This window comes from Nesoenas mayeri, assembly GCF_963082525.1.
Source record: "Nesoenas mayeri genome assembly, chromosome: 2".
Taxonomy (NCBI): Eukaryota; Metazoa; Chordata; class Aves; order Columbiformes; family Columbidae; genus Nesoenas; species Nesoenas mayeri.
This window is the reverse complement of record NC_137543.1, coordinates 3038266-3061219: the sequence shown is the minus strand read 5'-3', so window position 1 is coordinate 3061219 and position 22954 is coordinate 3038266. Positions and strand designations below refer to the sequence as shown.

Here is a 22954-nt window from a genome sequence, read left to right as displayed (position 1 = left end):
ATCTCACTGAAGAGGCATGCCCAGTTCTTCGAGTGATGTAACTCTTTCCAACAGCTCTAAATTAGATGCCTAATTATTGTTAGTATGGAGACGTGCATGATTAAGGTGAGGAAATTTCTGCTTTCTCAATAGGTAGAGCATGAAATTCAGTTGGAACAGAGGTGGCAATTAAAGAAGAAAGCTCGAAGGAGGGGTGTTGTTTGGCCTCATAAAGACAACTCCTTTGCAAGGCAGGAGGAAAACAGAAGCAGTGCAGCCCTCTCTTCCTTGTGAAATATTTTATTTTTTCCCCAATCCAGAAGAGATTTCTCGAGTCTTTATTGGTAAATCAACTTTTATTGCTGACTGTTTGAGGTAATAGCAGAAAAAGGGGCTGTAGTCACAAGGCGATGCCATTCTGCATCTCGTACATTGCACTGCAGAGGCAGCCCACATTCAGATTTATTTCAGCCAACAGCATCCATTAACAGGTACAGAAATAGCAGCTCAGCCAGGCACTTCTTTTTTTTCCTCCCTTGTAGCCTCATCCAAGCAAAAACTAAAATATCTCTTGCCTCCTGCAAGCTGCTGAGATTTTGAGATGGCAGGGCTGTATTTCTTAAATGAGTTATTGCACGAATTCTGACAGTCAAGATTTTCCATTATATGGTCCAACTGGTCCCATATGTCCCTCTGATATTAATGTTATCTTCATCCCTCACCAGTGCCAGGTATGACAGATTGAAAAGAACCCATGGGGGCAGAAAGGGCACAGATGATCAGAACACCAGAGGGACCAAGGCAAAGGAGAAGATAATATCAGAGTTTACACATATTTGAAAGCTACGAACTTCAAGAAGATTTTGCAAAGAGTAACAGGGGATTTAACTGGAGAGTGGAGGATGGGGTTGGAAATACTTGTTTCCCTTGACACAGTTGCTGAGTGGAAAAGGAAGGAGAGTGTTTTACTCCTCTTGTTCTAAACCTGGTCGAAATTGTCTTGTGGGAAGGGCAAGTGATTTATTTACTTTGGTGAAGATACGTACATTTCATTAAAAAAAGCGTTGAAATTTAAAAGTTACTGTGAAATTCAGATGTTTTTACTGACTGTGGATTTTCAACTTGGACAAAAGCTTCGAGAATCATTTAAGAAATTATTGTAATTAACATATAGGAATAGCAATGGAAAAAGTGGTTAAAGAGAAGTGTGAAAAAACAAGTTTCTGTGGGTCCCTCAGCAGATAATTGCCACAACCATTCTTCAGTTAGCCCTTGTCATATCTAAATAAATGCCAGAACATCCTCCTTGCTCAGAAGTTAAATCTTTATAGGATGATAGAGCCTAATCCCATCTTTACAGCCTTCGTCCAGGTTTCTCCTCGTTGCACAGAAACACATGGAATTTGCAGCCTGTCCTGAAGGCTGATGGAGCAGGACACCCCTCAAATCCAGCTGGGCTGTAAACATCAGGGCTTTTTTCCAGGTGCCACTTATATACAAGCCCTCCCAAAATGTAGCACTGCACTTGTGAGCTGCTCAGCTGGGAATTAGGCACCATCCAGCTCCAAGAGTCTGTGTATTTTGCTTGTCTTAGCTATAACTCCATTCCTCCAAGAGCTGCAAGTGACCTCCAGCCCATTTGGGCTGGACTAGATCATCTCCAGAGGTCCCTTCCAACCCCAACCGTTCTGTGATTCATTTCCTTCATCCCCCAAGCCTGGAAAAGTAGCAGCAACAGAGGAAAGGGAACGACCAGAGAACTTCCCGACAAATCAGACACCTATCACCTTTGCCAGGTTGCTTTTGCCTATTTCCCCTGTTCCTGCAGGGAAGTCATGAGCAATCATTCAGACAACAGCATCTTCTCCAAGCACAGAGGTCCTCATTCTATGAGGACAGGTTCCAGGAGCACCATTCTCACCTTGAACTTCTCCCAAATCTTGGTGTGGCTTTTTTACCTATTTTAAAAGCTGAAACCATCCACCCTGCAGAGGTGACATGAGAACTATGCAGCACAGCCAGGAACACAAACAGTCCCTGCCAAACCCCCAGTCCTGTCTCTTAGAAGTTACAAAACAATTCTCATTATTGCTTGCAATGGGAATGACACAAACATCTTTGACCTTTCTAGATTGACACCTCATTCGTTAGCACTGAGTGATCAGGCACAAGATCTGGCTTTATGGAATGCGTGTCTTGAGCTGCTGGATGCAACTGAGGAATTCAATGTGAAGCAGAGATTTAGACTGCACCCTTTTCTGGCAGAGCTGTTTTCTCAGGCTGATCTTAGCATGGATATAGCAAACACACTCTAGAATAACATAAATCTTTATTTTGTCTGACAATTGTCACACACGTGCTATCAAAAGGGCTTTCCCAGGGAAAATTAGTACAAAACAGCAAATGATACAGGGGAAAAAACAGGAGCTACACTGCCATGCCATTTTGTGGATGGTACCTGAAACAATGTCTTGGAAAAACCAAGGTAGCGTAGACCCTGTTGGAGACACTTGACAGAGGATGTTGTTTCCTCAATTGGGGAATAACTTGTAGGTTCTTGGGCTGTCCCGTACTCTCCCACCCCTCATCACAATCCTGCCTTGATTACACAGATCAAACTGGCCACAGCTCCCAGGAACATCACGGTGTAGCTCATTTTTATGCTGTTGGCACCACTGAAATTGCACAGGGAGGTGCTACAGCATTTGGTGGAATAAGCTGCCACACCGAAGTTCACATTCGTCTCAGGACATTCTGCAGAACATTTCTTGGTGATGCGGTGTCCCATGTCTTTGCCTGGATGGAGAACAGACAAGAAAGGAGGGCTGTGATTTAAGATTCTTCTGAAGTCCCTATCAGAGGATGATAGGAGGAGGAATATTGCTCTATGCTTAATTTGCAATGCAGCATTAACGGAGATTAAGCAATTTGATGAATGCTGAGTGTCCACACAACCTGGATCAAATGACACTAGAAAGCCCTTGGTAGAAACCCACACCATGCTTCATGTAGGACAGCAAAAAATCACTGTCAATGCATTTCTGGTTTCTAAACACACATTACTTAGGTCTAATCCCTTTCCATCCTCCATCACAAAGTATATTTGTAAGCTCTTAGAACATACAACAGCGTCTGCTCATTAAAATCTGTCTGCTACAGCCAGCCTTGCCACATGGTGGTGATGAACATACTCCAGGTGGTGGATCGCAGGGCACCACTGAGGGTTTCACACACATTATGTGTTGTGATTCTTAAAACTCAGTGACTGATTCTTTCCAACAAGACAAACTACTCCCCAAAATAAACTATTGCACATCGGTTTATCAGGAGGACAAAAAAAAAAAAGCCTTGAGCTGTTGCTGGTACTCACCCAACCCAGCAGAACTGTATGTGGTGAGACAGAATTTCTCATTGTCTTCACACTTGTAGGTTTTAAGACAGTTCCAGTTGGAGTGTTCATTTTCGCATATGTAGCAAAAAATCGAGGATGCTGGAAAAAACGCACATGACACGTATTAGTGGTTTCCAGCAATGTCCTCCTGGGAAGAAAGTGTCAAAAGCCATGTCCCTTCTTGGAAAATACAAGGTGAAAAGTATATATTGAACACATTTTCATGACAAGTGAAATAAGCAGCTGGTTTTGATTAATGAAGCTGAAAAAGTAAACAAACAGAACAAAAGTTTTCTTTCTTTACTTGAGATTTTCAGTGATTAAACCTGAAAACACATTTTTTTCAGCCCGAGCAGCACACTCAGGTGACCCTTCTTTCTCTCCTGGGTCCACATTGGCCTGGTTGGCACCCAACCTGCAAAGAAGAACTTGCAACCTGCCCAGCTGGGTCCAGGATAGTCCTGGCAAGGAGAGGATGAACTAGCACTGTCCTCAGGTGACAGCTTAGTTTTTAGCATTTTCAGACTGCATCTGCAAAACACCATACAGATAGGAATTAATTAAAGCCTATGAAATCCCTGTGAGCTAAATTCCTGAGCAAAGAGCCACTTTAAACGGAGTTCCCTGGGAGAGATTGCTCTGGACAATAAAGATATTATTTCTACCAGTGCCTGAACAACATGTTCTCAGTGATATGATTAGCAGGGCTGAGGCAGGTTTATTACAAAGCCAGAAGGAAGTAGGATATGTATTTCTGAACAAAACTGAAGTAAATTGAGCCAAATTTCCAGCCTGGCCACGCTAGAAACACAGGCATGTGCCTTCTCGTTCCCTGGAGATGGATTCACAATTGGTGGAAACTGTTTCCGTCCTGTTCAAAGTCACACGAAATGCTCTTCATTTCTGAACAAGGGTGACAGAGGCAGTTAAGCTGCTTTTTTGCCACCAGTGATGGAGAGCTCTTGGTTGAAGGTGACCAAACTGCAAACCTGGGGGGGTCATTTGTTAGGCTGCAATTTCCCTCATTCGGTTCCTCCTGCCTTTCTCAACCCACTTTCTGCACAAAATAGCCCCTTTCCTTGAATTTGAACCTGTTTTTAACAAAGAAACTCCTCACAGGGACTCTCCAAAACCCACCTGCTGTTGATTCAAATTCACCTCTGAAGCTGAACGTGCCCATGATGCTTGGTTAGGCAATTCCAGAAGAAGTTTTAAAAGAGAATTGAAAGCCATTTTACACCCTAACTACCTCAGGCAGGAGAAGAAAAGGCCTCCTCTCTGTGATGTGGGCAGCACTAGGTGCCCCATAACCAACTGTCTTACTCTGAAACCTCCCCAAATGCTCTTTTCTAGTGCCAGGTGTTGTGAACACAGGTGTTCTCCATGGCAGCAGATAAAATCATTAGTGTTGCATCCTGGCTTTAACTTCTCTGACTATTCAGCATTCAACTGTTTCTCTAGCATTTGGATAAGCTAAACCTCTCACATCTCCTCTGGACATCCCCCAACCCAAGCTGTGAGCTCCTATCCTTTTGCAGACCCTGCCAGAGCAATCCCAGACACGCTGCCCAGCAAGTGTTATTGCATTTTACAGTCCCATGGCTCTCCCTGATTTGTTTTTCTGCCAAATATCACAAAAGTCGTTCAAACCACTTCCTGCTGCAGATGGAGCCGAGACCCCAGCATGTGTGCAAAAGCAACTGAAATGCGCTCGTATTCACTGCCTGATACAAGGAAAATCCCTCCCAGTCAGGAAACAATAACAGCTTAAACCATCACAGCTGTTATAAAGCCTTTCCTACATCTGGCCTCTACCCACCATTAGCTCAAGTTTCGCAAATGCAGCCAGAAATAGCTTTAACGGTACAAAAATGCTTGCAGCACTCCTCGGGATTGCAAGCATGTGCACAGAGCTGCTATTTCTCAGCTGGACAAATCTAGACAATAATTTAGTTATATCTGCATCTCCTTTTGAAAAAGAATAAGCACGGAGCACTGTGGATCCCATTACAAACACACTCACTCCCAGACACTTAAAAAAGCTCTTCCAACCTATGACCAAATTACTCTTATCCTTTCAAATAGCTGCCAGCAATCTAGTTTCTTAATTGTAATGTCGTTGTGGGAAATGAAGTGAAATGCTGGCAGAAGATGCGGTAGTCAATACCAGCCTTATTACCTTTATCAACAACTCCTCAAGTTTCACTCAGGAACCAAAATAAAACCAAAGGCAAAACTGTGAGCCCAGCTTAATTCTTATTAGGATTTTTCAGTTCACGTGTCTATCTTCAGATGTGAGTGGTCAGAGCTGGATACTTGAGGGTGTGAGAAACCAGAGCCAAGCGCTCATTTTCTTTGGATTATGGTTACCTCGGCAGAACTCACCCAGAAGGTGAGACTCAACCACACTAAATACTGCTTGATGCAGCTGATGCCAAAGAAAAACTTCATTACTCAGACCTCAACAATTGCAAAAAAAAAATCTGCCAAACCTTCTTGTCCCTGTTGTTATCTCTGATTTATTTTCTGGCATTTTTGTCCTTTCCATCTGTCTCTCCCAGCCCTCATGTCTCCTTACCTTGCTTGGCACATAGGACTGCCACCAGCAGGGCAATCAGAAAAGCCTTCATGGTCCTTGTGGCCTCAGAGCCAGAACGATGTGGGAAGGTACATCGCAGTAAGATTTTATACTGGCACCGCGTTTACTCTGACTTCCTCTGATTACAGTAATTTGGGGTTTGGGGAGGGATGGCACATATGATGTGATCAGCGATGGGTGTGTTTGTGCAGAGGAATCTATTACAAGGCTCCAAGTAACAACTTTTTTTTACATCTCATTCAGATCCAATCTTTTCTTTCCAAGGCCTACTCCTGCTGATGATGTCTGCATTGCTAATTAGGGGAACAATTTATCTGACTCAGACATGGGAGTCCCTTCTTATGCCATTGGGCTGAACCATGAAACCTGGAGCAAAAACATGTAGCAAAGCAGAGGCAGATGCACCAGTCTGGCGTGGCTCATCGTTTGCAAGATGCTAGGTGTCACCTGGCATCTTTTATCCTTTCTACCATGATATGAGAGCTTCATATCAGTGGGAAGTGGGAAAAGAGGCAAAAAACCCCATGATTTTTGCTAGATAGTCTGTAGGCATTCAGGATTATATCACTTGTACTAAGAAAAGTTCTTTCAGCAGAAAACCAGCTTGTATGGTTCCTGCAATGACACTATTTGTTCCTGGAGATTGTCACTAAGAGGCTTCAATGGGTTGGGCAGGGATGGGGTTTGATGCTTTTGTTTTGTTTTGCTTCTTCAGAAGCACCCAGGGTTTCCAAGCGATTATGTTTGTTGTTACCTGTAGACCAGCTCTGGACTCTGTCAGGTTTTTCCAGTACTTCATGACCTTTCTGCTCCTTCTGAGCTCTCTCCTGCTCCCACAACCACTTCATCACCTCTTGCCAAATGACTCAGGATGCAGCAGAGGCAAAAAGTGCATGGAAAGGGCTGCTGGAGTTAAATTATGAATGGGAGTGAAAGTGACTAAGAAATAAGACAAGTCCTGATCAAGAAGGTATCTCAGCATACCAGGACCCTTTGTCTTCAAAGAGAGAAATTGTAGAATCATAGAATAGTTTGGGTTGGAAGGGACCTTCAAAGCTCATCTAATCCCACCCGTGCCATGAGCAGGGACATCTTCACCTAGATCAGGTTGCTCAGAGCCCCGTCCAGCCTGATGTGGGATGTCTTCCGGGATGGGGCATCCACCACCTCTCTGGCCAACCTGGGACAGTGTTTCACCACCCTTATTGAAAAAAAAATTCTTCCTCATGTCTGGCCTGAACCTGTCCTTCTTTAGTTTAAAACCATCACCCTTGTTCTGTTGCAACAGGCCATGCTAAAAAGTCTGTCCCCATCTTTCTTATCAACCCCTTTTAAGCACTGAAAGGCCACAAGAAGATCTCTCTGGAGCCTTCTCTTCTCCAGGCAATGACCAAGGGGAGCTCAGAGACAAGGTTTGTACAGTCACAAATGATGTGGAAACAGAATAAAGAACATCCCATTTCTCGCTCTTTTACCCACATTACTCCCCAAGGAGTTGGTTCGTATGTTCTTCCTCTGATCAACTGTCTGCAAGATCCTGGGCAGATGACCCCATGTCCAACCGCTCTGATGGGTCTTTTGCTTCCAGTCATTCTTCTTTTGCACATTTTCTCCTTTTCTACAGCAGTTTCAGCCCCCAACTATTTCTGTCTGTGCCTGTTCCTGGAGCAGGGAGGAGGGGATGAGCATCCAGTTTTCAAATCCCTCCACTCTGTTCTCTGTGTTTGCCCTGACCTCGAGCATAAATCTTTAATTATCTTCTCTTTTAGCAAGGATGTGAGAGACCCACGTGACAGCTAATGTAGCAAGTATACTTCAGAAATAATCTGTGAAAAAAGGCCATACTCCCTGAACAAGACTTTGTATAAATACATGCATGAACGATATCAGGCAGGAAACATGATCCGCTAGACCATAGGGAGAAATCGTAAGTATCAGTCCACATGTTTGTTTTAAGTATAATAGCCAGGCTTCACTCAGCCAGCTGGAGAAATGGAAACCAAATCTTCCTTCCCTTCCATCCACATCAAAAATCCAGAAATGAAAGTGAATTATTGCACGGAATTCAGCTCATCTTGGAGCCAACTGAGCAGAAAAATGCAGCTCCTCAGCAAGAAGAAGGAAGCAATGTACAAGCACAGCCCACAACAAGAAAGAAGAAAGGCTTTGAAATTAAAACAAATAAATAAAGAGAAAATAAATGACACTGCTAAAGCTAAGTGCAGCTGAACAGAAAATCTGCAAGTGAGAAATGAGCTGTAGGAAGTGGAAATGTGAGAAAGCATTTAAATAGATTAGAAAGAGGGAAGGTTAATAATAATAAACAAGATTAATATTTCACCCAGAACTGGAAAGAGAAAAGGAGGGAGTTGAAATATATTGGTACAAAGCAAAATAAATCAAAGCAAACACACAAAGCTTGGGGGAAAATAATTAAAGACAGGCAAAGTGAGGGTAAGAAATAAGGTGGGATGGGAGGGAAGTATTAATGCTTCACCATTTCTCCTACAGTGGCATTACTTAGTGCTGTGCAATATGTACATGTTGGTATGTGCAGACACTGTTCAGTTATTAACCACAACCCTTCAAGGTCTGAGGAGTGTTTTCTACAGCTCCACAAATCCCAGCTTAACCAGCCACTGCAGTCAGACTACAGGGTGTCCTGTGGGGCCTGAATGAAGAAGACATCTGGGGCATTACCTGGACCCTGTCCCTGCATCCCTGAAGAAGACTGCAAAAGCTTTAGGACCCAGGCTGGTGTCTGGCCAGGTCCCAAAACCACACTATTGATATTGCAATCACGCCCAGGGCCACTGGAAGGGCTCTGGACTCCAACCAGCATCACAGCGGTGGGATGGGGGACGGGTCTCCTTTGAAGCAGAGAGCAGCCCTTTTGTTGTTTTTTTGCAAGCAAGGGGAGAAGAGAGCTGGAAGAAAAGCCAAGGCAAAGACAACTAGGGTAGTGGGAAGTGCAGATGGTGTCAGGAGACTTCAGGGAAGCGTGGAGGTGTTAAAACTACTTTGCAGGGACATAAAAAGAGATCAAAAAAAGAAAGAGAAGGGCAGCAGGGTGAATCTTGCAGCAGAAATTGGGGTATGTAGGTGTTAACCCAACAGGTGTCACAAGGGGTATTAAACAGTTAACAGAGCCTGGGAGCTTTAAGGAAGAAACCGTAACCCACTTGGAGCTTGGCAGCCGACAGCATGTGTTTGTGCCAGACCTTGGGAGCGCGTTGTGCAAGGCCTGTCCCTTTTTGTGTAATGGGAACCAGACAAAGCGTGTTTTCAACCCGTGACGGAGCAGCGAGGTGGAGCAAACTGCCAGGTCCAGGGACATTTTAATGTCAACTATCCCCTGTTTTTCCCTTCTTCTCCCCGGACAGTGGCTCCGATCACACCCCTCCTCTGTGGTGCAGGTGGAAAATGATGCATTTCAGCTCCGGATTGCAAACTGAAGCCTCAACAGGAAAAGGAGAAGCCATGGGACAAGGTGAGAAGAAGGCACCCATGTGCAGTTCTCCTTGTGTCCCTGAGTCATGCAGACGGTGCATGAAGGGCAAGTAGTCCAGTCCAGCTCCAAGCAGCATCAGGCTGATCTGGTCGTGTCCTCTCCTTCCTTGGCGGGTCAGGGAAGGTTGTGTTGCTTCATCTGGCCATGCAATGGCAACAGGGTTAGGTGAAGGACTGGAAGTGGGGAGATTGGGGGATGCATAAACCCCAGGAGAAAAAGGAGGACACGTGATATTCTGCCTTTTCCATCCAAAGCCTGACTGTTGCAGGCAGCCTGCTCTATTCTTCCCTTCCCCAAAAGCACATCTGGGTCTGTAGCTGACCTGGTAGGCTTCAAACTACAGGACAGAGCTTCTCAGGTCAGCCCCACGGCAGATGACAGAGGCTACCAAACCTCCAGCTAGGAAGGACAGGGGTAACCCAGATCCACCACGTCTGTCTGAAATACAAGGTGATCCTGGTAGACTCCCATCTCAACATGACAGCGGTGACGGTCTCCAGAAGTCTTGCTATCAGTCTCAATGGATGAGGAACCTGAGTCTTCTGGGGCTGCAGCTACCAGCCAACAGGGAATCAAAGCAGTTTTGTCGCATTCACTTTACCTCCAAGGTCCTAAGGTATAATTCAGTCCTGTCAACTTGGAGGCTCATAGGGAGTTATCAAACAGCATCAACATGCACGGAGTCAACTATCATGATTCACATCCCTGCCGATGCCCTGCCTGAAGGGCCAGAACCAGGCTAGCTCACTAAATAAGGCACAAGCCTATCCTCAACGCCCATTGGACCATCAACATGGCTTGGGCACACCCCAAACACCATTGTCTCAAACGGTGCGTGGACATGGGGCTGCTCCGTGCAAGCAATTTGGCTGTAACCACCCTGTTTGTATAGGAGAGAGGTTTGAGTTATAGATGTGAATCATTCTTCTTGGATTCAGGGCCAAGCTTTATTATTCTGTGGTAGCATCTCTTCAGTCAGGAGGGGAGATATTAGAGACCTGCAGGATCTGAAGGAAAAAGGACAGTGAAGAAGGATGGTTAGAAGGAGGAAGAGAGAAAAACGCAGTATTGTCTTGAGATTCCCTGGAAAGACTTAATGCCAGTTCTCGTCAAGGAGGACTACCACTGGCCACACCTGTGTTTGGGGACAAATGATCCTCACAGGTTTATTTAAATTCACACTTTTAACGCAGCTCAGTTGATAGTTTCCAAATCTGTAATTGCTTTTTCACTGAAGTGGCAATTTCCCCTTGTTCAAGGTCCAGCCCTCCTGATTCTCTTTCATGACATGAGCAGCCAATGTGCAGGCACTAAAATGGAACCTTCCTCTGTGACACATGTTCACTCCAGTCCTGACAAGCAACGCTCCGATCTTTCTTTGGAAATCTTGGGCTGCGATATGCATTTGGACAGTGCCAATATAAATGCTTATGAAAGGCTGATCACAAGCTTTGCCACAGAAGATTATGGCCAACATGCACAGGAAGAAAAGCAGGTGACAGCTCTCATCTTTGTCTTGACAAGTGTCTTTCTGATCACTCTGGGGTTTTTGTGTTTTGTTTTGTTTTAAATTGGACTTTAAGATTCTGGAGTCACACGGTGGTGTAGAGAGCAGTCATTTGAATCTGCAAGAGCAGTGATATGTGAGACACATGTAGGACACAGCTGTAGTAGCAGCTGGCCTTGTGAGAACCTCCACAGCCATCTGCAGGGACACCAAGAAAGCCTCAGTCTAGTCATCTATTTTACTTGTGTAAGAAATAAAATTTTCCACGCCTACCCACTATAAAGGATTGATACGCACATGCTGCCATGGAAGGCAGGGAAACAGTCACAGTTTTTAAAATTGCCTTTAAAAAAATTGCTTTAGGTTCTTCCTTTAGGTTCTTTCTTTAGGTTCTTGACTCATCTTTTGTGTGACAGGTATTTCAGGCCTGGAAATAATCCTTGGCACTGAAACCCAATATCCGGGCTTTCCAACATTAGGTGAAAGCTGAGAGTAAAATGACAAAAGCACGTTTCTCTCTGTCTATGGGAAAGCTGTGATGAGCTCCACAGACAACCTCTCTTAATTTGTTTTAGGGGCTCTGGGTCTGATTTTTTCCAAGTGGACCCCAGCTGGGTATGGAAAAACTCATTGTGAGTGGAAAAACTCAGCACACCATGGGAAGATCAGGATGGTCTGGTTTCTCTCCCGACCCACTCCTGCTGGCCCAGCCAGGTACGGCATCAAAACTTCAGTTGCATGGTGAGAACGAGAGCTTGGGCCATCCCTTGTTACGTCTAGAAACTTGTCACGCCTCAAGTAATAGCCAGGCTGAAACCTCTGCAACTGTGGCCAAGGAGGGTGAGGAAAGCAGGGCTGTCCCCAGAGTAGAAGAGCACATGGCAGGTGGAGGAGCTGGAGGTCAAGGAAATATCCTGGCTGAAACCACCCCAACCTGATGGGTGTGTTCAGCAGGGCAGAGAAACAAACAGAATGATATCTGAGAATGCGATCGTGTTCCTCACTGGGTGAGCAGAAGGGTATTTTCCCAGGAGTGTTTGCCAAAAATTCAAGGCTGTGTTTGGGTTTTTTGTTTGGTTCTTTTTTGTTCTTGTAGATGTTGTTTGGTTTTTTTATCATTATTATTTTGAAAAAGCAGGGCATGGTTTTGCTGGGGTGTGTTTCCATGAGTATTTGGGCAGGAGGAGGGAATGGTATCGGTCCACCTCAAGAGCATCCCTGCACACTACATTGAGGTGTTGGCTCCTCTCACTCCATTCCCACCACTCGTGGGGTAGGGTGAGGGCACCTCACATGCCATGATCCATCACATCCATAGAATCGTAGAATCACAGAACAGTTTGTCTTGGAAGAGACCTTCAAAGGTCATCTAAGTCCAACCCCGATCTAGTCCACCATCAGAGCAGCCCCTCTGAACCCAGCTTGCCAACTCCTCAGTGCAAGAAAGGGCTTGTAAACCTCACAGATGACAGCGTGGGAAGGGCACGGGAACCAGAAGCCACCCACACTGATCCAGGGAGCAATAGCAGGGTGGAAAAGCCACTGCGGGTTTGCATTCACCCTCCTACTTGTCAAGGAAAGGGCACGGTAGGAACAGCTCGTCCAGTCTTGATTACACAAGCTGTGTACAAGGCTTTCAACCACTCCCAACTTGTCAAAACATCAGGAAGAAGACAATCATGCCTTGAAGGGTCTTTACAATGTTTCAGCAAAGGCTCCCAGAGCCTTAAAATTTAGTCTGAGTGAGGAAAGGCACATCCAAAGTCAAAGGCATGGGACAGTGGTGACTTTTGCTCCTCAGCCTATGGCAGCTGCGGTGGCTGCTCCTGCCTGTTTTGCTTTGCAAACCAACCACTACTGCAGGAGAAGCAAGGGGGTAAAACACCGGATCTCCAATGGGAAAAGAGGCCCATGAAGGTTTCCTTCCTCTGAAAGCAAAGCCCAGTAATGTGCACTTTCGTTTTTGGGCTGTAAACACGGCAGTTGTCACCAGGCCCTGGTTTTGCTCACAGCTGCTCTCTCCTGCCTCCCTGCATGGAGGAAAACTCACTTTCATTCAAGCTGAAACGGAGCTGGGATGAAGTGCCAACAGAAACGAATCTAGGATTGCATAGCACCAGGAGATATGTTCTTCAGCCAAAAGCTCACTCCCTATCCTCTGGGCATGGCTTTCACAGCAGGCATAATAGGACATCTCATTTTCTCACATCTGTCATGTCCACAGCACCAAGCAATGTCAAAATCTGGCCATGGCATCTCTAGTGTCCTCACTGCCACCTGGTCCTAATGGTGAGGGGGTCCTGCTCACCCACACCGATCCCATCTTATTTCACAGAATCGTAGAATCATGGCATAGTTTGGGTTGGAAGGGACCTTCAAAGGTCATCTAGTCCAATGCCCCTGCCATGAGCAGGGACATCTTTACCCAAATCAAGTTGCTCAGAGTCCCATCCAGCGTGGCATGGGATGTCTCCAGGGATGGGGCATCCACCACCTCTCTGAGCAACCTGGGACAGTGTTCCACCACCATCATCGTAAAAAATTTCTTCCTCATGTCTGGCCTGACTCTCCCCTCTTTTAGTTTAAAACCCTTACCCCTTGTCCTATCACAACAGGCCCTGCTAAAAAGTCTGTCCCCATCTTTCTTATCAGCCCCTTTTAAGTACTGAAAGGCCACAATAAGGTCTCCTAGGAGCTTCTCCTCCCCAGGCTGAACGACCCCATCTCTCTCATCTTGTCCTCATAGCAGAGCTGTTCCACCCCTTGCATAATTTTCATGGCCCTCCTCTGGACCCTCTCATGCCTGCCTTGTTTTGGGGATGGAAAGGGTGCCACCAGCATGCCATACTGTGTGACCTCATGGCTGAGGGACAGACTCTGCCCCGTGCTGTTTACCTGTCTGGATGGAGCCTCTCCCTGCAGCATTTAGCTTCAGGAACTTGGTTTCACCCGTTTTCTCTTCACACTCCTGCCAATGCGTGCAGTGCATCATTCAGCATGGATGGCCTGGAGTGGGAGGTGAGATTATCTGCAGGGATGCTGCTGTGACAGCCTCCGACCCAGCTCCCTCTTGCTTCAAATAAGAGGAAGGACCATTTCAGTAATGCCTGGGAGATGCTGAGCACCACTCCTGCTGGTTTCCTTGGAAGCAGGAGAGCATCTAGGGAAAGCACTTGGTTTTGCCACCACGCCTTGGTGACAGTGGGTATTTTGGGAAATGAAATACGGTCAGACCTAGAAATTCATCAAGTTCTGCTTCCTTCAAATCCTTCAGCCCCACAGAAGGCAGCAAACCTCAAGGAGAGCATCTGTCTCCAGACATATCAACCCCAGCAGCAAGGTCCACATGCCCAGGGAAAGCTTTGTACCACGCTGGAGACACATAGCAGCCTGGGGAGGCTTTTTTGCTGTGGGGAGGGGGTAAAACAGCACCCTCCCTTCTCAGCAGTGATGACATCCAGCTGAGAGCAGGATGATGAGCAGACAAGCTTGTCTCACAGCTTTTGCAGAGTGGGGCACATCCAACCTTGGAGTTCAACAAGGGGTCTTGGACACCATCAGACCTGTTGAGCATCCTCAACCCATCATGAGACCTGTCATTCTGCTAACAGTAAATCAGGCAGTGGCCAAGAGACTGATGCACCGAGCAATGCCCACACTCTTGCCATTACTTCCGTGTTTACAGTAATTCATTATAAAAGTTACCTTGTGATGGGGAGAGATGTCTTTCTGCACTATTTGCATGCCCAGCTTCTAGCAAAGCTCCTAACAAAAGCTCGTCGGCACCACGGTGAGTCAAAGAACAGAATTTCCGGAGGAGTGAGCGACGTGGGAGCAGCCGCGGCTTTGCCATGACATGTTTCTGCATCGCATTACAGAGAGGATGAGTGTTTGCACTGGTTAGAGCAGCACGGTGCTGCAGGGGCCTGGGAGAAGCAAGCTCTGAGTGCACAGACATCTGCAGTGGGTGGGCAGGCTGACCGTTCCTGGGGTAAGGACAACCCTGAATCAGCTGGGTGAAGCATCAACAAGATATTGAGCACCAAGAGGGCAAGAGCCCTTCAGGTCAGGATGAGAAGCCCCACGTTGTTACCTCCATCTTAACTACATGAATCAGAGACACCAAGTGACTCACTTGAGGTCAGACATGGAGAAGCAGTGGTAGAGCTCAGTTTGAAGTTTCACCTAGACCACCCTCTCTCCAAAGACCTCCATGGATTTCTTCCCTTCTCTACTTTCATACAGTTGCTGAAGGCACCAAGCAGTGGGTTGAAGACAGGGTTAAACCACCTGAGTGTGGAGAAAAGAGGTGTAAATTCCATTATTTGCTGTCATGGGTAGCTTGCATCTAGGACCACGCAGTCAGTCACTTATTCCCTCCCATCAAGTGGTATAGAGGAGAGAATCAAAAAAGTCGAAGGAAAAAAACCTCATGGGTTGAGATAAGAACAGTTCAACAGGACAGCAAAGGAAGAAAAAATACTACTAGTAATAATAACAATATACAAATGATGCACAACGCAACTGCTCACAGCCTACAACACCAATAGCTCATTGGTTCCCAAGCAGTGTTATTTGCCCCCCAGACACTCTAGTTTATATACTGAGCATGACATCATATGGTAAAGAATACCGCTTTGGCGAGCTTGGGTCAACTGTTTTGGCTTTGATCCTTCTCAGCTTCTTGTACACCTGCAGCCTTCTGGCTGAGAAGTCCTTAACTTGTTGTAAACATTGCTTAGTAACACCCAAAACATTGGTGTATTATCAACATTCTTCTCATACTAAACCCAAAACATAGCACTATACCAGCTACTAGGAAGAAAATTAACTCAGCTAAAACGAGGACATTTTCTTGCATAGTGGTTTGCAGGTGCCAGTCTTGTTTTATGGCTGTGACTATTAATGGGAGGGATGGAGGGAATTAGCAAAGTTTAGTGTTACAGGGGTGAGAAGATGTTCAAGGAGTCATTGCAAAGAGGGAATGTGTAGGAAAATCAGAAACAAAAGACAGAGTCACTCATGATGGTGACTTGTAAAGGAAGATCACAGACCTGTTGGAAAGGGTCCAGAGGAGAGCAACCAGAATGATCGGAGGGATGGAACACCTTTCATAGGATGAAAGGCTGAGAGAGTTATGGTTGTTCAGCCTAGAGAATAGAAGGCTTCTGGGAGACTTTATTGTGGCCTTTCGGTGCTTAAAGGGGCTGATAAGAAAGATGGGGACAGACTATTTATCAGGGCCTGTTGCAATAAGACAAGGGATGATGGCTTTAAACTAAAGGAGGGAGATTCAGGCTGAACATGAGGAAGTAAATGTTGCCCCTGAGGGTGGTGAGAGCCTGGCCCAGGTACCCAGAGAGGTGGTGGATGAACCATCCCTGGAGACATCCCAGGCCAGGCTGGACGGGGCCCTGAGCAACCTGAGCTGGTGAAGATGTCCCTGTTCATGGGAAGGGTTGGACTGGATGAGCTTTGAAGGTCCCTTCCAACCCAAGCTAGTCTATGATTATGTGACAATGGGACAGAAAGGTGCAGCCCCATCTGATTCTATCCCCTCTTTAGTCCGTAGGACCTTACAGGTATCGAGAAAACAAAGTTCCCTGCGTGCTGCTGCGAGAATCGGTCTGAAGATGGAACAGTATTTGCCTGAACATCGCCATCAAGAACTTAGAGAACTGAAGCTGAGACCGAAAGAAAAGATGAACAATAACTCGGAGAGAGGCCCAAAGAGAAGCATTGTGGCACTGTTTCTCCAATACAGGGGGCTGCTCCTTACAATGGCTCCTGTGTGGACTTTGCCTGCTGCTTCAGCCAAACCAGCCCCCACCTCCTGAAAGTGATTGTTATGAGGGTCTCTTCGACCCAGGGACAACAGCTGCTGTCCAGAAGATGTGTTCTCACCTGCAGCCTCAGTCACACCTGTTCCCCACCTGCTCTCCCAAACAATGGCCAACAAAAAGGAGCATGCCCAGGAGCTAGCCAAGGGTCCTGAGGTCACACAGTGGACGAGAGAAAGACCCCTGAATGCTGGACACATAAGCGCTGGCAAAAGAAAGTGTGAATATTTGAGCCTGCGCAGTACGAGCCTGGGTTGTGAAATCAAGGTGGAGACTGGGCTAAAACAATGGGAGTGAGAGGGGTGAAGAAGCATAAAAGGTGACTCCAAAATGGACATCGTTGAAGATCTTCCCTCCAGAGGATCCCGAACCATGACAGAGGACCGGCAGAACTCCATGGGACTGGAGACCAGAGGGACCCTTCTGGAACTGGACTGGTGATAAACGCAACCTCATTATCTTTACTTTTACTTTTACTTTTCCCTATTTCTTTTCCCTTTTATTTTTCTTACTCTCTTTCCCTATCGTGTGCCTCTTTACGGGTAAATTAATAAAGTAACACTGCTTGATTGAATTATAACCCCTTGGCATTTTGGTTGCCTTAATTTTGTGCTTCAAGATCAAGGTAAAAGAACCATCATGAATCCATCACCGAATGGACCTTGACAGCTGCCCAAGCCCAGCCCAACATCATCCTAGCAATTCTGGGGACTCCCAAGAGCACCCCAGGTGTAGGAGAGGGAGGGACAGACAGTCACACTATACTTCCAAGCAGCTCATGGCCAGAGGCTCTGAATTAAAACCTTGCAAGGCTTGGTACCAGCTTTGTGGCTTGGATGGAAGTGCACAGGCATCGCAGGAGGTGATATGAGACACACTAGAATTATCCTACGCAGCCAACTCAAGGCACGTCTGTGGCGTGGGAGCGAGCAGACGCTGGAGTCTGGCCAGGACCTGCCATCGGCAAACAGAGCTGGCATCAGCAAGGCGATCCTGCAGCCATCCTTCCCTGGGCTGCTTCCAGCTAAGCCATCCCATCCCTCTCACGGCTACTGGTTTTACCACCTGGAAATTGCTCCTGGAGCACTGACTTTGTGTGGGCAGACAGTATTTTGCAGCCAGTCCGGCGCCACACAGAGACACCAGCTCCCTCTCGTGGGCTTAGTCTGGTTTTCTGCGCTGGAAACCATCCAGGATTACCCATGAAAGTGGTTTTTTTAATGTTGTTTCCTCCCCTTCATAAATCAGTACATTCATCAGTGCAGCAGACAGTGAAGCTTAATGGAAACGCGTCAACTTCCATCAAGCTTACTCTTGTAGGCAAGGTTTTTTTGACAGTTTTGCTGCTTTTGTTTTTTTTATAATTATTTTTCTCACCAAGTCTGGGATGCAAAACAACTAATTAAGACATGTAAATGGTAGGTGTCTCTGAATCACTTGCCCCAAACCTCTGGAAAGAGTTGAGGTCTCCACTGAGCCCTTCAAGCACTATCTTCAATGCCTTTCCTAAAAGGAGGGAATCACCCCAAAAATGCAACTCGAGGGGCGGGCACAAGCTGAGGTATCCAGCATTTAGGTACCTTAATGAAGACAACAGCATGAGCCCCTGAAGGCCATTTCAATTTGTGATGCTTGAAATCAAGTATGTTTTATGAAGTCAAAATCAAGAAAGAAAAGGAGAATAATAATTATAAAAAAAAAAAAAAAAAAAAAAAAGAAAAGAAAAGAAGAAGGAAAAGAAAAAAAGAAACCTCTTTTAACTTGAACTACAAACAGAAATGGGGATTGACCCCAAGCATTGCCTGGGAAATGCATTTCAGCTTCTGGCTTTGGTTTAGACAAATCCTGGTTTCCCCAAACAGCTGGAATTTCCCCCAAAGCTGAACTTCCCACAGCATTTCAACCCAAGCCCCCAACAGGGAGGTGTCATAAGTCCAGAGAGGAGTTTGTCAGTCCTGCAGCAGAGCTTGGTACCTGCCAGGGACAGACATGTCACTCCCTCCTCTCTGGGTCGAGTGACCCAGCATGTCTCACCAGCATCCCGATGATGCCAACTACCCCACAAAAAAACCCCATAGACTTCCCCTCCCACCTCGAGCCCTGCAGATAATTAGGCAACACATCAGGGGCTGCTGCACTTCAGAAGGGTGGTTTGGTGTTTTTCCGGCTGATGTGATACTCATCTCGGTGGCGCGGGTGGCCGTGGGACAGATGGGGTGGCTGACGACCACAGGAAGACTTGGATGTCCTCATCTGCCACTCCCACTCCTGGGAACCCCTGCCCAGGGCACCACTGCTTTCCTTTTTGCAAGGTTTGATGCTTCCAAACCCCCCTCATCACTTCTCACATGCACAGCTTGGGGCTAAATTTATTGCATGAGTTTGGCTGCTAGAGGCTGGAAGCTGATAGATCCTACAGCAGATAGGACTAGTGACAACCACACACAGCGAGTCCAACTGTCCTACAACCTGGACCTGAAGGAGTCACGTCACAGCTCCCCCTGACGTCTGTCCAACAAGTCCCTTAGGTATTTAAACTGCTAGTTATTATCTCCAATTAGGTATTTATTATAAAATTTGTGATTGTTTGTTGCTTCATCTCAGTTCTACATGTGACTGCCAGCTCCAACCACTGAAAGGACTTTGTTTGCATGTCAAATCGTGTGTTCAGTTTTGGGTCCCTCATGCCAAGGAAGACTTTGAGGTGCTGGAGTGAGTTCAGAGAAGGAAATAGAGCTGGGGAAGGAGCTGGAGCACAAGTGTGATGGGAGCGGCTGAGGGACCTGGGGGGTTCAGCCTGGAGAACAGGAGACTGAGGGGAGACCTTCTGATCTCTGCAACCACCTGAGAGGAGGCTGGAGTGAGCTGGTGGGGCTGGTCTCTTCTTTCAAGTAACAAGCAATAGGATAAAAGGCAATGGCCTTAAGTTGTGCCTTGGGAGGTTTAGATTGGATATTAGGAACAATTTATTCCCATAAAGGGCTGCCAGGCATTGGAACAGGCTGCCCAGGGCAGTGGTGGAGTCACCATCCCTGGAGGGGTTGAACAGACGCAGAGATGAGGTTCTTAAGGACATGGTTTAGTTCCAGCATTAGGATAACAGTTGGAGTCTATCATCTTGAGCGTCTCTTCCAACCAAAATGATTCTATGATTCTAAGATTCTATGATTCTAAGTGGCATGCTTGGGCACTTATTTCTCCATGAACCTTTCTCCACCCCTTGCACTGGGGTCTTTTAGCCCCTTTGGAGGATAACAGCCCCCTGTTCCCTCTGTCCCCATGTCTGGCTGGTAGGGTATCCCTTCCCCAAATGCCTGTAATAATGCTGTGCTGAGCCTCTGTAGCATCTTTCTCCCACACCCTGGACCATCTCCAGCTGAGTTGTCTCTTTTGCACTGTGCAGTGCCCCAAAACCCGAGTCCTGCCCTGTGCTGGGGAGAGCAGAAGGGCTCCTTCACCTCTCTCCCACCCCTCCCACTGCCATCAGATCTTTGAATAGAGTCAGAGAAGCTCAGTGGGCTCTGTAGTGATGATCATGAATGTAGTGATGATCATTTCTGTTTAGGGTCCCCCAAGCCCCTTTCAAACCCAAGAGGTGAACACTGCCTTGTATGATGACACAGCAGAAGGCTCAGGGTAATTTTCTGGACAGCCCCATCCACTTGCTAATGACTGACATCTCTCTGTGATGCAAATTGTCCATAATTAGTGGTCATAATTAGTGGTTAGGAATCGCACAGGCCTCTTCTTACTCCCTACATATCTTTGGTCTATTGGAGAGGAGTAATTGCCACTCGGGGTAGCTTTGCACCAAGGGAGAAGGGCAGTTTTAAGCATCCTTGAGCTGCAATGCCCTTTGGGCAAGGGAAATAACCCATTTGCTCTTCAGCTATGCCCAGGACAATTTATTTCCCCTTTATGTTAACCATGGGATACAACAATGCTCTTTTTTTTTTGCAGTAAAGGAGGACTGAATCAAGCAAAAACCAGCCAGTTTTGCTTTAAAGCAGCAAAAAAATATACCAACCTGTGTTTTCCTCCAGGCTGCAGGGGACTCTGTCTCTGCTACTGCAGGATGTGTAAATCCAACACAATGAAATATTAATTATTAGAGTCTGTCCAACTGGGACTCCTCGGTGCTTTCAGAGAGCTAAAAAATTCTGGCACACACACACACACACAAAATAAAAAGCAACAAAATAGCAAACTACACAAGTCCTTTTATTTCTATGAGAAAATATTGTGGAGGGAGTACATAAGAGCTTTTGAGAATTCAGGCTGAGGGACAAGATGGGGGTTGGATTACCTCAGGGTGAAAAATGCAAATTACTAAAGGGGGTATGAAAGAGATGGTGGTCTAATGGAGGGGTAAAGGGAGATGCATCACCCAACGTGGCTCCTTCGGCACAGAGATCTGCCCTCGCAGCGTGGTGTAGCTCTGAGAGGGAGAGGGCAAAGGAAAGTAGAAGTCAATTAATAAAAAGAGAGCGCAGATCTCTGAAGACTCCCGTTTATGCAGCACTTCAGAAGAATGAATTTATCCAGAGCAGCCACGGGCAACGGGTCAAGGCAGACGCGCCAGCACAGCTCAAAGACCCTTTTGTCCCCCTTGTTTACCAGAGTTGGGTTCCAAGCACAGCACGGAGCATCATCCCTCAGCTGAGCAATGTTTTGCAGATTTAGGAGCCCAGGCTGACACAAGTTTAGGCATTTCCATGCTCTTCCCAGAGCAAAACTCCTCCAAAAAATTGCTTCTTGGAAGGAGGGAGAGGCATTCAGCAGCACCTCTGGCAACGAAAAACCTATGAGCTCTTGTCATTGTTCACTTTTTCAGCTTCCTTTTGCCCTCATTTCTCTGCAGCCTTTGGAAACATCTACATGAAATATTTGGCCTCTCTGAAATCTGTATTCTTCTCTTATAAATCCCTCCACTGTTCTTCACCAGCTCGACCCAAATGCTGCAAATACTTTTCGTTTCCCTGCAGTTGCTTTGGGGGATGTCTGAGGGAAGGGTAAATGAATGGTTTTCTGGAAGACACATTGCCAAGCAGTCGATTCAGGGCAGTGCTAGCCCTGGGTAAGGTCACTTGGCTTGAACAACAGCCACAACCAAGCAAGGCAACATGAAGAAATGGATGAGGAAGACATTTTTGACACTGAGAATGGTGAAACCCTGGCCCAAGTTGACCAGAGAGGTGGTGGATGCCCCATCCCTGGAGACATCCCAGGCCAGGCTGGACAGGGCTCTGAGCAACCTGATCTGGGTGAAGATGTCCCTGCTCATGGCAGGGGCATTGGACCAGATGAGTTTTGAAGGTCCCTTCCAACCCAAACTATTCTATGATTCTGTGAGCAAGGATGGCTGCTGGAGATGGAGGTAAGGACAAAGACTGCAGATAAGGAGATATGCACAGATGTGCACAGATGTGCAGGCTGTGCAGATAATCATCATTTTGATAAAAATATGGCACTGCAGACAGAGCCAACAGGAACAGGCATGTAGCTGACATGTCTGACTCTTAATATGGCACAGGGGTGTGTCATTGTCCCCAGCTTGGGGCTGGGAGTGAGAGGCTGGATGGAGTGGGTGAGGGATGCAAAGAAGAGCTGATGCTAGCACCCATTGCAGGAATCAGGATTTTATACACAGAACTGCCCTTTTTCCTTCTCCAGCAGCAACCCTGTGAGTTTGCAAGGCTTATCTTCTGAGTTTATGCAGAGGGGTTTGTAATTTTTCCCCGCTCCCCCTCCCTAATTCTGGAAGCTGCCGCTGTGTGGCTCCCAGCTGCACCTGAAATAAGGTAAGATAGCAGGAGAAACCCTTCTAGAGATTTGCCGGACATGCAGAAGCAGCATCTCCCTCCCCGAGGCTGCAGGAAACATAGCACGGACACTTCTCCATCAAGCTGCCAAGGTGACAGAGCTCGGGCATGAGAAGCAAGTGAGAAGCTACAGGTTAGGAGGCAACACAGGGCAGAAGGCGGTGACCGTAATACTTTATCTACTCTGCAGCATGCTCGGTGTCCATACCCTCCTGGGGAAATCTGAGCGTGCTCTTCAGGGCTTTAGGAGCCCCTTTATCCCACCACCGCGGAAGAAGGACACAGGCACAGGACCCTCTACCATT

The 22954-nt window shown here is 46.6% G+C and overlaps 1 protein-coding gene across 1 annotated transcript; it reads right to left on the bottom strand.

Moving 5' to 3' along the window:
- Positions 1-2566: 2566 nt before the first annotated feature.
- Positions 2567-6000, bottom strand: LOC308037420 (lymphocyte antigen 6E-like; the record flags this gene model as incomplete). The annotated part of the gene is made up of 3 exons (XM_080339166.1): positions 2567-2775; positions 3350-3469; positions 5949-6000. The coding sequence occupies 3 exons, from the start codon at positions 5998-6000 to the stop codon at positions 2567-2569; spliced, it is 381 nt and encodes a 126-aa protein (XP_080195292.1).
- Between the last annotated feature and the right edge of the window lie 16954 nt (positions 6001-22954).